We start from the raw sequence: 15,858 nt of genomic DNA, 5'->3' as shown, positions 1-15,858 counted from the left end.
TTTTGTTCTGTGTGCGCCATAAATATCGCCATCCGTTGGAGAAAAAATTTGTAGTTTGGAATCAGTAGTTATTTGACTGCTATTTCTGAATTCTCAGTATGTTGGAGAAGCAGGCTCCTGCTAATCCCTGTATATTTATGATTATAAATGGTTTTACCGATAAAGGTTTTTTCATACTGAGCTACTCGGCAAAATTGTTAATTATTAATTTTATTACTAATTGACGATTCCCTGCCCTATATATCTATATCTATATCTCTCTCTCTCTCTATATATATTTATTTATATATATATATATATATATATATATATATATATATATATATATATATATATATATATATATATATATGTGTGTGTGTGTGTGTGTGTGTGTGTGTGTGTGTGTGTGTGTGTATGTATATGTATGCATGTATGTATGTATGAGTAAATAACAGATGTCTAATGTGTCAATTCACTACAGCTGTTTCCAACGAATTTTTAATTGATTAATAGAAACATTACATCCTTAGAACAAGCGGTTTCCATCAGGTAAATACATGAGCCACAACGTTTAGAAACATTCAATAATGAACGGTATATGCACTTTCATGATTCTACGAACCCGGGCAGATGGGTTGTAATATAGCAATGTAATATGTGGGTAGTGCGGTATCTAAGTTTCATAGCATCGATGGAGGTTAGACGACTGGGTAGCGGGTGACGGTGAGGAGAATCGGCCGGCGAAGAAGCTCATCCCTGCAATTAAGATAGAGTTAGTTCCGTTTATCTTTTAATCCAATTCAACAAGAATTTTAGGATCAAAAGCAAACTGTAAGGTCACCTAGGTATTTATATATTTCCAAAAGGATGTGTGATAGAGACACAAAGACTCAGATTCTATTATAGGGGTGTGCGGAATAATAGTAGCCATCCTATCAATAAATAGATAAACAAATAATTATGTAATAAAAGACCTACAATCTTACTATATAAAATACGTTGTGTGTGTGTGTCCTCTATGCACACTCAAACTTCTGGATCAATCTGTACCATACTTGGGATACATGAATAATTCGACCTTGGAAAGAATAATACGGTCTTGATTTATTTTTTTATTAAAAATAAATAATATTGCTTTATATATAAATATTCACTTCTTGAAACCGTTTTGTCAATTTCAACTTCCTGTGTTTGGCGTCCTGACGTAGTAACTAAGTACACATCATTACACTTGGAACGATTTCTGATAAAAAAGAATTTCCTAAGTTACTTTCATTTTTCATATTCTTTTCTAGCTTTCTATTTGTGTATCTGTACGTACAGGTTAATTTGTTTGTGTGTGAGAAAAAACATTTCATACGGAGATAAACGCCTTTCCTTTCATTTAATTGTTCGATTGTCAACAGATCTGTTTCATATACAGAAGATATATAGTTACGTGAGTGTGTTTGTGAGAAACAAATTTCATACGGAGATAGACGCCATTTTCTTAATTAATTGAATGACGTACTTCAATTCATATTGTACATTGATTTTCAAATACACATTTCGGATATTTTGGGAACAAGTCCTCTTATTGATATTTCACATTTAAATCTGATGTGATTATTCTTGGCACAGCTCGACTTATTAACACTGGGTATTTCTATTTTAAACCCAATGTGAGTAATTATACTTGTATGTTGACAACTAACACTACATAGTAGTTGTGACATCATTTCCCCCATTTCTTTATAGAATGCCACCCAAGAAAAGTGCTGAGAGGTCATGGAAGACCTCTACTGCAAAGTGCAAGGTAACTGCGCGCCTTAGAGAGTCTGATGAAGAACGAAATCAGAAGCTAGCAAAAAACCAAGCGAGGATTGAAACTGCTCGGCAAATGGAATCTTTAGAGTATCGTGCCGAAAAGTTTGCCAAAGACAGGACCATGCATGAAGTTGGCCGTATACCACCACCATCGTTCTGTTTTTCTGAGCCCCGTGCTGCTTTCTACTATGATCGTTCAAAAAACTACCTCAACGATTCAGTAGTATTAATTAGGGATCTATCTGTTTCGTGTACCCACTACGGTGCGAGGAAATTTCCTGCTGAGATTTTTGGGACGTGCTGCTCCAACGGCAAAGGGACACTACCTTTGCTTCAACCTCCCCCACAGCCTCTCAGGGATCTATTGGAAGGTAATGTACCCGATTCTAGAGGTTTCCTAGACAAGATCCGACTGTACAACTCAGCCTTCCAAATGACCTCATTTGGAGCAAGTAAGGAAGTTGTAGAGCCTGAATTTATGCCTACTTTTAAAGTGCAAGGACAAGTTTATCACCTCATTGGCTTCCTCATGCCACAGTCTAATGAGCCTGCCAAGTTCCTCCAGATTTACTTCATGGGAGATTCACAGCAACAATGTGACAGACGATGTCAAAACTTTCAAAATCTTGACTGAAAAACTGTAAAACCTTTGCAAGAAATGCTCCGCACCCACAATGATCTAGTAAGAAGCTTCAAGGCAGAAATGGAACGTCCACGTCTAAAGGGTGGGTTTAACGCAGTAATCAAGTCAGATAAGAGACCACTAGGTGTGCATGAACGTCGTTTCAATGCACCAGCTGCGAAAGAAGTGACCATTCTCCTGGTTAGTGAACAACACAATCGCCGAGACATCATCATTCATCAGCGAGATTCCAGGCTGACGCCTGATTCAGAAACTTATCGGTCATATGATGCTCTGCAGTCACCACTAATCTTCTGGCAAGGGCAAGATGGATATCATTTTAACATTTCACAAATAGATCCCACCATAAAACAGCCCACTAACAAGAAGGTCTCAGCTAATGACTACTAGCCTTACATGCTAATGATCTGCCCTGCCAATCCAAACCATCTTCTGCAGTACCGTGACCTCTTCCATGAACTCATTGTTGATGTCTATGCAAAGGTTGAGAGCGAATGCCTTCTCTTCATTCGACAACACCAGAAAAAGCTACGTGCAAAGTCATATGTCCACCTGCGCGATGCCATTGCAGTGGACTGTGATGTCAGCAACATGGGACAGTTGATCATTCTGCCATCTACATTCACAGGAATCCCTCAGTATATGCACGAGAGAACACAGGATGCAATGATATATGTCAGGATATATGGACGGCCCGGCCTTTTCATGACCTTCGCTTGCAACACTCTGTGGGATGAAATCAAGGCCCTGCTTTGACCAGGACAACGTTCTCACTATAGGCAGGACCTTTTGACACGTGTGTTTTGGCAAAAGCTGTTAAAGATGTTAGCACTTATTACAAACATCACATTTGGTGGTCAAACTGCCGGGCTGTTTTCACACCAGCTTTTGAAGATAGGGAATGGGAAACTACCATATGTCAACCAAATGCTGCAACACCAACTACCCTGTGGTGAGAGGGTACCAACTCTCAATGATCTCATAATGTATATGCTCCCAAACATTGCACAAAACTTTAGCAACAGTCAATGGCTCTGTGAGCGAGCCATGTTAGCTCCACGTAATGATGCTATCAACAAAATCAACTGGAATCTCTTGCAGCTGTTTCCAGGACAGGAACAGTCTTTCAAATTCATCGACACTGTCATTGATCAGGACCAGGCTGTAGTTTTTCCAACCGAGTTCCTAAACTCTCCACAGCCATCTGGGGTGCCACCTCACCACTTAACACTTAAAAAGGGGGCCCCAATCATGCTGCTCAGAAATCTCGATCTAGAAGCGATGATTATAACCATGTCCTAGAAGCGATAATTATAACCGGGAACTATAAGGGTGAGGATGCCTTCATTCCACGGATCCCGTAAATCCGATATGATCGCCCCTTTGAATTTAAACGGTTTCAGTTGCCAGTGAAACTAAGTTTCGCTATGTCAATAAACAAATCTCAAAGACTGTCTCTCGAGGTTGTTGGACTTCTCCTTGCTTCTCCTTGCTTCTCTCATGGGCAATTATATGTAGGATGTTCACGAGTTGAAAGTCCACAAAATCTTTTCATTTGTACACCAATTAAAGGACACACTCAAAACATCGATTAAACTGTGATTGATTTCTGGATTTGTTTCAATACATTTCTTTATACTCACGTCATCTGATAGAATTTTGGCTAAATGTACTTATTAACAGGAGAGGAGCACCTGCAGGCCATTTCTTCTCAAATTTATGCATTTTCAGGTTCAACGTGTTTCAAATAAGTACTGAGAATTGAAGGTGATTGCAAGAAAGAGAATTACCTGTTTCTTTTTTTTTATTTTTAATTTTAACAGTGAGACCATCGGAGAAAACATGTTATTGACCTGTTGAGAACTGCCTGCCTGTCGCTATGTGTGTGTGTGTGTGTATGTGTATGTGTAGGGATTAATGTATAATTTCTTTCTATCTTCATAATATTTTGTTTACAATATTGGAAAAAAAATGCCACCAAAGAAAAGACGTAATCTCTCCAGAAAAAAGTATAAAGCAAAGAGGATTGTAGAAAACCGAAGTCGAGAGTCTGAAGAGAGAAGCTAGATGAGATTTTCTCAAGATCAGCTAATGCATGTTGCAGCACTTAATGCTGGATCATTAAATCAGTATTTTAATGATTAGAGGTCCAATACAATAGCTCTCAGAAACAGACTACGTACAAATTTGTTCTTAACAACTCCTGAAGCTGTTTTCATATATGATCCATCCTATTCTTATAAAAATAATAACTCTCTCCACATTGGTGTGGTAAACACAAATTGTCTTTTCTGTAGAGCTTTAACATTTTCAAACGAAACAAATGATATGTGTTGCTCAGGCGGTCAGGTAACATCGCCAGCACTACCAGCTCCTTCTCAACCTCTTATGGATCTTCTCGAAGGCATTTCCATCCAGTCAAAGGATTTTCTGAACAATATCAGACAACAATACAACTCTGCAAATGACATCGTTTAGTGCATCTAAGAAGATGAATAAACATGTATTTACGACGACGTCAAAGTTCAAGGGCAAGTCTATCATCTCATTGGTTCCCTGTTACCCATAAATGAACAACCACAGTTCCTCCAAATTTACTTTATGAGTGATGTAGAGCACCAAACCCGAAAGAGGTGTCAACATTTCAGATGATGGGTCGTGTTACACACAGCGCCGACCGCTGCAAAAGAGAATATATCCACTGACAGCTTCTCGGTGCGTTCAAAAATCACATAACCCCCACAGTCTAGGCCCTGAAATACTCCAAACGGATGCATAGCATGTTGCTTAGTCGAATTAGCCCATCATTTACTCCACAAATGTTTCATTGTCAATGCTGCACTTTCCCACATCACTTGTTTCAACATAACTGTAATATATTATATACAAACTATGCCATTTTAATCACGAGCAACGCCGGCTATCTCTGCTACTATATATATATATATATATATATATATATATATACATACACATATATATGCATGTTGTGGTGCTGTTCTTTTTGCACAGACCAGTCGTTCTGGTTGGGTGATTATAGCTTGTATGCTGGTGTAGAGTTTTGATAGTTAGGTATTTACTTGTTTTTATGTATTTCTTCACTTATTCTTTCTCTTTTCCTTTCGCGTTGCTATTAGAATGAATACAACAGCAGCAGCAGCAGCAGCAGAAGCAGCAGCAGCAGAAGCAGCAGCAGCAGCAGCAGCAGTAGTAGTAGTAGTAGTAGTAGTAGTAGTAGTAGTAGTAGTAGTGGTGGTAGTAGTTATAGTTGTAGTAGTAGTTAGTAGTTAGTAGTAGTATGTTAGTTAAAGTATATTAGTTAAAGTATGTTCGTAATGTATTTTAACATGTAAAGGCAAATTCATTGCAATTACCGTGGAGAAAAAAATTTGTTGCTTATGGCAAAAGGTGTAAAAACAGCATATCTGCTCAATGTCTTCCCCTAGCAGACTGCCAGGAGTGTTTCTGGCTCCTTAGCCTTCCTCAGTAGGAGATACCGAGGAGAGGCAACTCTGGATAAATTCCTAAGACATAGCTTTATCTTCAAATAGTGACCAATTGCGTTCACGGACCGCCTGAGCAGGATAAATACAGTAGTATCGACGCTTACAGCTTTAGCTATAAGAGAGGATTTCTCTCTATAGTAACCGCAGTGAACTTTCCTTCAGAAGTCAAAATATGTTCCAAAACATATTTTTATGAACGTAAAGTTCGCTTATTCCTCATCATTGCTTGGCGCTGATTCTCCAATAGTAATAGATGTTATTGTTGTTGTTGTTGTTGTCGTCGTCGTCGTCGTCGTCGCGGTAGCAGCAGCAAAATTAGCAGCGGTAACATCTTTAGTAGTAGTAGTAGTAGTAGTAAAATAGCCCCAATACGTATTTTAAAGCAAAAACATAGTTGATATTTGTGTAGTTGTAAACATAGAGAAGGAAAAGGAGCGGAGATATTTAAGTGTCAGAGGAAAAGAGAAGGTTGAAGAAGAGAAATAATAGAAAAAATACGGCATTGATGAGGATGATGATGATGGTGGTGGTGGTGGTGGTGGTGGTGATGTTGGTGGTGAAGATGATAAGAGGAACAATAAACAAAAGAGAAGGTTGCAAAAAAAAAAAAAAGCAACGGAAGAGCTTTGACAAAAAAAAAACGGATATTTTACAAATGAGTGGAATTGAACCAGTGTCGTAATAATATTGGCATAATGACTCTCCTTAGACACAATAAAATTTTGTTTCAACTCACGAATTCGCATGAAGGATCATGCAAACAGAATAATAATAAAAAAAACATCGAGGAGTGTTATTCTGTTGATTAATCAGGCACGCATGTAAAAAAAAGATGTGAAAGTGAAAGTGAGATTACATTAAAAGATCAATCGAAAGGAAATTTTAATGAAACATTTTAAAGTTGGTCTTCAGATAATTGTTTCTATAGATAACTGTCAAACGTCTTGTGAAGATAAACACGATACTCTGCTTGTGTAGTCAGAGATCTTGCTTAATAATTTTCCGCTAAATATTATGTATGTATAAAGCAAACAATACATACATACATGCATACGTACATACATACATACATACATACATACATACATACATACATACATACATTTGTTGTTGGCACTCCGTCGCTTACGACGTCGACGGTTCCAGTTGATCCGATCAACGGAACAGCCTGCTCGTAAATTTAACGTGCAAGTGGCTGAGCACTCCACAGACACGTGTACCCCTAACGTAGTTCTCGGGGATATTCAGCGTGACACAGCGTGACAAGGCTGACCCTTTGAATTACAAGTAAAACAGGAAGTAAGAGTGAGAGAAAGTTGTGGTGAAAGAGTACAGCAGGGTTCGCCACCATCCCCTGCTGGAGCCTCGTGGAGTTTTAGGTGTTTTCGCTCAACAAACACTCACAACGCCCGGTCTGGGAATCGAAACCGCGATCCTATGACCGCGAGTCCGCTGCCCTAACCACTGGGACATTGCGCCTCCACACATACATACATACATACATACATACACACATACATACATACATACATATCCTGGAATATATAACACACTGCTTAAATATTAATCTTGAGAAATTAGGCTTCGCAAAACCAGAAAGGAGAAAGCTGTTTCGAAGACTACAGACCCATTACTGGAACTGTAAAAATCTGTAAAACTTTCCAGAAGTTTAGCAATTAAGTATATAAGAGACTGTCTAGATATGCAACTTTTTGCATGAGAATACATACATAAAGCAAAACATACAAATCTGCACATATATATGCATAAATAGGAAAAAAAAAAACCCTGTTGTTGATATTGAAATTCCAATGAAGGAGCCTTGAATTTAGGTTAGAAACCGGCTCTTTCTCTTGTGGAAAGAAATCTTGAAATAAAACCGAACAATGACGTACATACATCCACACACATACATACGTCCATAATACATACACACACACATGCGTGCATGCATACATACATATACAAATGTATCCATATATACGCAGATGTATACATACATACATACATACATACATACATACATACATACATACATACATACATACATAAATACATACATACATACATAATCCGGATATAGAAGCTGGAGGTTTCGAAGAAGTTGTCCAGCTCTCAAGTGTAAGCATAACAGGCCGGATATTGTTGTTTGGGACAACCTGACAGAGGTCAGTTGTCCTGCTGATGTGAATATCTCTTTAAAAAATCAGAGAGAAATAATCACTATGGACAACTGCTTCGAAACCACCAGCATTTATATCTGGATTACAAATCTATGTTTATACCAAGAATAATTGGCGCAGTTGGTGTTGTAAGTAAATGCTTGACTGTCAGTGTGGATAAGCTTGGATTTGCAGAAAAAGAAATCAACTGACTCGGACATTGCAAATACAATCTGCAATCGGGACAGTAAAACGATGGAGCTTTGTATCTTTTTTAGAAACTAACTCCTTCAAAGGAAACATTTAAATAATTAAAAACAGGAAAGAACATACATACATACATAGATACATATTAATGTTAGTTTTTACATAGCACCCTAAGCTGTCATCATCTTCACCACCATCATCATCATCACCATCACCATCATCACCATCATCATCATCATCATCATCACCATCATCATGACCACCATTGGGCTTGTCCTAGGTGGAGGCTGTCCTAGGTGGTGGGGAGTTTGTCCTAGGTGGGGGTTCATTCTAGGTGGGGGATTTGTCATAGGTGTGGGGGTCGTCCTAGGTAGGGGTTTCCTTGATGGCGGGTTTGTTATAGGTGGGGGTTTGTCCTAGATGGCGGGTTTGTCCTAGATGGGAGTTTGTCCTAGGTGGGAGTTTGTCCTAGGTGGGAGTCTGTCCTAGGTGGGGGTTTGTCCTAGGTGGGAGTTTGTCCTAGGTAGGGAGTTTGTCCTAGATGGCGAGTTTGTCCTAGGTGGGGGTTTGTCCTAGGTGTAGGATTTGTCCTAAGTGGGAGTTGTCCTAGGTAGGGAGTTTCTCCTAAGTAGGAGGGTTGTCTTAGGTGGCAGGTTTGTCATAGGTGGGGATTTTCTCGGTGGGGGGTTGTCCTAGGTGGAAGGGGTCTTTTTCCACTGTTGTATCTGTCTTTTGACGACGGTTGTCACTCTGACAGATGTTGTTATATTCCCAAGTCGTCGACAGAATGGTTCTTGTTTGGCATTGCACGACCCCCCAGGTTGGATCATTATAATGTCCACTCAGTATCACAGCATAATTGCTCTACATCAACACAGACATGACTATCAACTCTACACATATTCTCGACCTTATTTTATTTTATTTTATGGCCATAAAGGCCTTACACAGAGGGAACAGCACATAGTGGGGACAAAAAAAAAATGAATGAAATTATACAATGAAAGATAAAATGAAGTCACTCGGTCCCCACCCCCGAGCGACTTCATTGAACCTGTAGCAACACCATTTGCATTATCCTTTGTAATAGCCAATTTCATATATCATTTAAACACAATTATTTACACAATAGTTAATCCGTCTCTTTTTCCAAAATGTCTACATTATATATTTTTAAAATGTCCACATACCTTTCGGCATTGTGCTGGTGTCTATTTTTTTTTTTTTTGACCACCGTTCGCAGTTACAGTTCTCTATATACTTATGCACCTTCCATAGGTTCTCCAGGTCCGTCAGCACACAATAATCGTTCTCGGGCGAACCCCTTACACCTGTTATATCCACTTTGACTGTTCTGCCCCACGAATTTACTTCCTTATCCAGTTCCTCAATCTGTCCATTGTACATTAAAACGAATTTTTCATTACAGGGCGGGGTGGGTAGTTTTGAGGCCCTCGTGTGTTTGCCATAGTTTTTTTGTCAGATTCAGCATGGGAGAGGTTGGTGTCTGTAGGGAATGGTTGGGGTAGAGTGGGTGTGGGTGTGGGTGAGGGCCGGGTGGATGTGGGTTGGGGGTCATCTTTTACATTGTGTGTCTTTTTTCTCCTCTTCCTGCTCTTTTTCTCCACCATTTCCTAACTGGTATTTGATTCTTCCTCCTCCATACTGGTGCCTGTTTTCTTCTGTGGTTCCACCTCACTTACTTCTTCCTCCACTGGCGGTGTAACACCAACCTCTTTTCCTCCTGTCTCTCCTTTTTCTTTTCTAGTGGTGGAGGAAACTCCGCTCTAATGTAGCCTAAAAGGCCACATTTCTATTATCGCAGAATCCTCCCTCCCACTCTAACCTTTTAAGTCAACTCTCCCACTGTGATGCTTTCGACCATTTTTTTTCCAAATCCTCCTCTGCGATTTGTACCACCACCTTCTCTTCCATTCCCAGCAGTATGGCAGCCACCAGCCAGGCCACATTCACCTCTGGAGGTATGTCTTTCACCCGAACCCTGAAAGTACGTCTCCCAAAGTACATGGGTAGAAGTAACACCTCATGTCTTCAGCGGTGTGGCCGAGTATAGTCTGGCAGTCACTCTCTCCTTAAACTGCACCTCCACCGATCCATATTTTCTACTCCTGGCAATGTATGCTACCTCCTGCCAGACTAACCTCAGTACCTTTTCCACCTGTGTTTCTGAGACCACCAATTTGGTGTAAGTTTTGTATACAATTGTTCTTTCGTCTTTGTCCTTTAATACTTTTTTGGGGGTGGGGGATACCTTCAGTTCGTTCCCCTACCTTTCAAGCATTTTCTTGAACTCACTCAACTCTTCCAGGTTCACTTCTTCAATTGTTTCTCTAGCCGCCGCTGCATAATTCCTCTTCTCCATTTCGTTGTCCATCTTGTTTAAGTATTCAACTAATTCCTCCTCAGACGAATCACATTCTAGGGAAGAAATACTTGAAAGTCTCCCGACTTTTCGCGCGACGCGCCTCCATCACACAAGAGACAAAACGTCGCTCCACCAGGACAAAAAGAAAAACAAAAAACAAACATAAAACACGTGTGTACCAAACAAATCCAACAGTGCAACTGAACAACCATAAACAGGAAGTCGCGTACTCTCGACCTTTTTCTGCCGACCGGCAACTGGGCTATTTATGATGGTTGGCAGCTACCACTTTTTTACCGAGAGGGGTGTACAGTTTCACTATACAGCAATATATCAGTCAGAAAGAGTAGTGGCCACCACTCAACAATTAAAATATTTTATGTTAATAAAGTAACTCCCACTGAGGACTTAGATCAGAGGATTTACTGTCGAATATATTTACTGTATTTTATAGTTAATGTATTCACTGCAAGAGACATTAAATATTTCAAGTTTTGGCACAAGGCTAGCAACGAGAGGAGCATAATCGATTACGCCTTGATTATAAGTGAGTGGTACTTTATTTCACTGACCCCGAAAGGATGAAATGCAAAGTCACCCTCAACTTCATTTGAACTCAGAACGTGAGTGGTTGTGTGGTAAGAAGCTTGCTTACCAACCACACGGTTCTGTGTTCAGGCCCACTGCGTGGCATTTTGGGCAAGTGTCTTCTACTATAGCCTCGGGCCGACCAAACCCTTCTGGGTGGTTTTGCTAGACGGAAACTGAAAGAAGCCCGTCGTATATATATATAAACATTATAATGTTAGGGAATGTCAAAACCCGAACTTACAAGGATATTCAATTTAATAATATCAAATTGAATTATATAATGAAAAATATATTAATAATTTAGAGAAGAACCACCAAGATGGAATTCAAACAATGAAGGAGATCAGACACCAAGAAAAGCGTACTCTTCGTATTTTGAAGCGTATTTTGAAGAGTACGCTTTTCTTGATGGTGTCTGATCTCCTTCATTGTTTGAATTCCATCTTGGTGGTTCTTCTCTAAATTATTAATATATATATATATATATATATATATATATATATACACATACATATTTATGTTTCTGTGATTGTTCTCTCCCCATCGCTTGACAACCAATGTTGGTGTGTTTTATGTCCCAGTACCCTAGCAGTTCGGCATAAAGATACTGATGGAATGAGCACTTGGTTTACAATGAATAAGTCCTGAGGTCGATTTGTTCGACTAAAGGCGGTGCTCCAGCATGGCCGCGGTCAAATAACTGAAACAAGTAAAAGAAATATATAAAAAAAAGAAAAATGAAAGAAATACCGCTGACGATTTTTGTCCGTCGTGCTAACGATTCTGCTTTAATATCTGACCAGAGGTAAAAAATTTGGTACCATCGAGGTACAACTAAAAAATATTGAAACGGCACAGATGCACTCGATAAATTCATTGGAAACAGAAGATTTAATTCTAATACCTATATACATGGGTATGAGGACTGCCAACATACGAATAACAAAGGTCCCTCCTAAAGTCGACCCTATGTGGTTGATGGCGGCGGTCCTGGCAAAGAAGGTAGATGAAGTGAATATACTTCAGGCTATCGTCACCGAAAAAACATATTGGATCGGCCACACGGTTCACTTATTAATTCAAGGAGAACAGGCTTCCAGAAAAAATAGAAGTTGGGGAGGAGTTGTTCCTCAACATTTTTGTCGAGGGGCGTAAACCCCGATGTTTTCAGTGCGGTCAGATAGGCCATATAAAAAAATACTGTAAGGAAGGCGAGGAGGAATCTGAAGGTGAGGAGGAAGAGAAAGATAAAGAAACCGAAGGAAAGAAAATTACCAGTAAAAGAAAAATAGAAAATTCTAACCAAGTAAAACAAGTAGAACAACGACCAACAAAAGCAGCAAAAAGAAACCGACCACAAATAACAAGGAAAGAAGTGGAGGACAGAGGGATAGTAGCACTTCACAGCAAAAATGTTGATTTAATGAGAGAAATAAAAGCAAAAAAATCAGCCACCAGAATAGCAGAACTGTCTGAAAAATTTCAAAATTATGAACTATACGAAATAGATTCAAAGACTCATAAGATTTTATTAAATACATACAAAACGTCTGTATCGGCAATGAGACTGGAATTTAACCAGTCCATTTTTCAAGACTTGCCACCTCCGACCCTATGTCAAGAAAAGGTGGAGAGTCCCTCTCCACCGGACAAGCCCTGATTAACAGGTAAGACATGTCTGTTCACATTGGTTGTTTAAATGTTCGTGGCCTGTTGTCTGGCTGGAAGCAAGGACGCTTCCTAAATGACATCAGGTCAAGAAAATTGGATGTGATTGTTGCAACGGAAACCCGAGTAAAGAGGCCAAGAGATCTGTCCCCCCTCCTGAACGGCTACGAGAAATACGTTTCTCCGAGTCGGGCGGGAGGTGGGGGTGGGGTGTTGGTCCTACTAAAAAGAAACCGGGTAACCGAGAAAAAGTTGGTTTTTTCTGATCCAGAAAGCAGGCTGGTCGTTCTTGACCTGACGTTCAGTTGTGGCAAGATAATCAGGCTAGTTGCTATTTATGCACCCAATATTATGGGCCCGCAAAGTGAATATTTTCGTGATCTGGGAAAGTTCCTGGCCACGTCGCAGTCGCTAGTATTGTTAGGAGACTTTAACACAATATGTGAGGCACACACAGATTGTGTTGGTTCGAACACGAACAGAAAATGTAACCCAGGCTTACGGGATCTGCTAAGTCACTTTCAGCTAGCAGACCCATATAGGTTGGAACACCCGAACACTCCACAGTGGACGTGGTCAAATAGTGACGGGTCTACCAGAACATATCTAGATAGGATTTTAATTAGAGAAACAGATAAGTCTATAGCTAAGTGTCCACAGTTTTTTCCAGTCAGCTACAGTGACCACAAGATGGTTACCTGTAAACTGACAATAGACAAGTTACATAGTCAGGGATCTGGCTACTGAAAACTCAATACGTCCCTTTTGGCGATTGAGGAATACAGAAAGCGGATCAAGATGTTAATTCAGAGAGCATTGACAGGTACCATCATTAATAACAAATGGTGGTACGCCCTAAAAAGAGCCATCAAATATTAGTCTATTAGGTTTAGCATAAGTTTAGCTAAGAAGGGACGTAGAATAGGAGATGGTATAGTTAAGGAACTAGAAGAAGCCTGGAGGACTGGCAATGCGGACCAAGTGAAGGTGAAAAGACTGGAGTTAAACCAGCATCTTGAAGCCCAACACATGGGAAGTATTGCCAGAGCTAAGTTATGTGCGATGGGAAGTGAAGGAATCAAGGCCGCTGGATGGGCCCGAGTGGTGGAAGCTCGGCAAGGAAATAGTTCCACGATACGGTCTTTGACGAACCATAATGGCGTCTTGATAAACGAACCCGAGAAAATGTGTGAGGCCTTTCGGAAGTACTTCGCCCAGCTGTTCGGGGGTGACGGCGGTCCTGATGGTGAGAGAGCCCGCGAGGACTTTCTTGCCGGTCTGCCGTGTCTCTCGGGGTCGGATGCGGAGTCTTGCGAAGGGCCAATCACGCCTGGGGAGGTGAAGGAGGCTTTGGCCGACTGTAAAGCGGGTAGGTCGCCGGGACTTGATGGTCTTCCGTATGAGCTGTATAAATGTATGCCAGACTTGTTCGGGCATCTACTGGCTGACGTTTACGCGAACTGGCAACAGAATGGGTTTATCCCCAGATCTGTGCGCCGGGGAGTAGTGACGTTGGTCAGAAAGGACCCGGACAAGGGGGACGTTATAGAGAATTTCAGGCCCATCACTCTGTTAAACGCAGAAGTGAAGATTTTGGCCATGGTTTTAGCGAAAAGGTTGGCGCGTGTCGCGGATGGTATAGTCGGGGAGGCACAGACATGTGCCATCCCAGGCAGAACCATTCAGGATACCCTCCATCTTATCCGCTATACCATAGAGAGGGTTGGTAATAAATCTGGCAAAGGTGGGGCACTGGTACATTTGGACCAGTCTAAAGCTTTTGATAGGGTTGACCATCGATACCTGGCGACTGTGCTTGCGCGGTTCGGCTTGGGCCTTGGCTTCCTCAGGTGGTTTATTGCTTTGTACCACAACATTGACTCGATAGTTCGGGTGAACGGTTTCCTTTCGAAGCCGTTCTGTATCAGACGCTCGGTTCGTCAAGGATGTCCGCTCTCACCGCTTTTGTATGTGATAGCTCTCGAGCCACTACTGCGGAGGTTGAGTGGCATTCCGAGAGAACCAGGTCTAGAGGAGTTTGTGACGGCTTACGCGGATGATATCACTATCAGCGTAACCTCAGTAGCACGCCTACGTGAAGTGGGTAAGACTATTGAGGCTTACGAGGTGGTGGCAGGAGCAAAGATTAACCGGGAAAAGTCGGTCGGCTTACAACTCGGCACCTGGGTTGGCAAGTCGATGCCTTCAGACAGCGCTGTTGGGCGCTGGACGGAGGGACCGGTTAAGTTGCTGGGAGTTTGGTTTGGTCCAGGCCTCCAGATAGAGAAGAACTGGACGGAGGTATTGAGCAGGGTGGCTGCAGTAGTCAAGACCTGGTCTTGGCGGTGGCTATCCCTGAAAGGGAGGGCGGAGGTGGCCAATGTGTTTATCGCATTGGTCATTACCTACCGCCTAACCGTTGTGCCTTGTCCGGATTCGTGGTTGATCAGGTTGGAGAGACAGCTCTTTCGTTTTTTGTGGAAGTGCAGGTCGCCACTTGTGAAACGCTCTGTCTGCTGTCAAAAGCCTTTAAAGGGAGGTTTAGGGATGCCTTGGTTAATGATGCGCAGGCATGCTTTGAGATTGAGGCACCTCTGGATTCTCCTGGATAGTGAACGGGTGTGGTCTCCGCTGGCCAGTCAAATGTTCCCCGAGTTCAAAAGTTTTTGCGAGCAGGAAGCCTGGTGTTCTCGTAGACCGAGGTCGAGTGAATGGCATAAAGAGTGTCGTAAGGCCCTCTTGCTTTTCCGGCGCTCGGGCAACGCCAGCGGTGGGGGTTCCACACGGATTTTATATAGTGGGTTGGTAGAGTCTGAATGCGACGATGGCCTGGGGGCGACTCTAGGTCTCGGGTTTATTCAACTGGACAACCTGTTTCACCGTACATTCGGGTTGAGAACGTTGGAC

General features: G+C 41.4%; 1 protein-coding gene and 1 pseudogene across 1 annotated transcript; both read left to right on the top strand.

Annotated features, from left to right (window-relative positions):
* The first annotated feature begins 2,266 nt into the window (after window positions 1–2,266).
* Window positions 2,267–2,821, top strand: LOC149137929 (uncharacterized; annotated as a pseudogene).
* A 432-nt stretch (window positions 2,822–3,253) lies between these two features.
* Window positions 3,254–3,733, top strand: LOC106877660 (uncharacterized). Its single transcript, XM_014926605.1, has one exon. The coding sequence runs from the start codon at window positions 3,254–3,256 to the stop codon at window positions 3,731–3,733; it is 480 nt and encodes a 159-aa protein (XP_014782091.1).
* The last annotated feature ends 12,125 nt before the right edge of the window (window positions 3,734–15,858 follow it).

Source organism: Octopus bimaculoides, chromosome 1 (genome assembly GCF_046866305.1).
Source record: "Octopus bimaculoides isolate indiv1 chromosome 1, ASM4686630v1, whole genome shotgun sequence".
Classification (NCBI taxonomy): Eukaryota; Metazoa; Mollusca; class Cephalopoda; order Octopoda; family Octopodidae; genus Octopus; species Octopus bimaculoides.
This window is presented reverse-complemented; position numbering and strand designations above follow the sequence as displayed.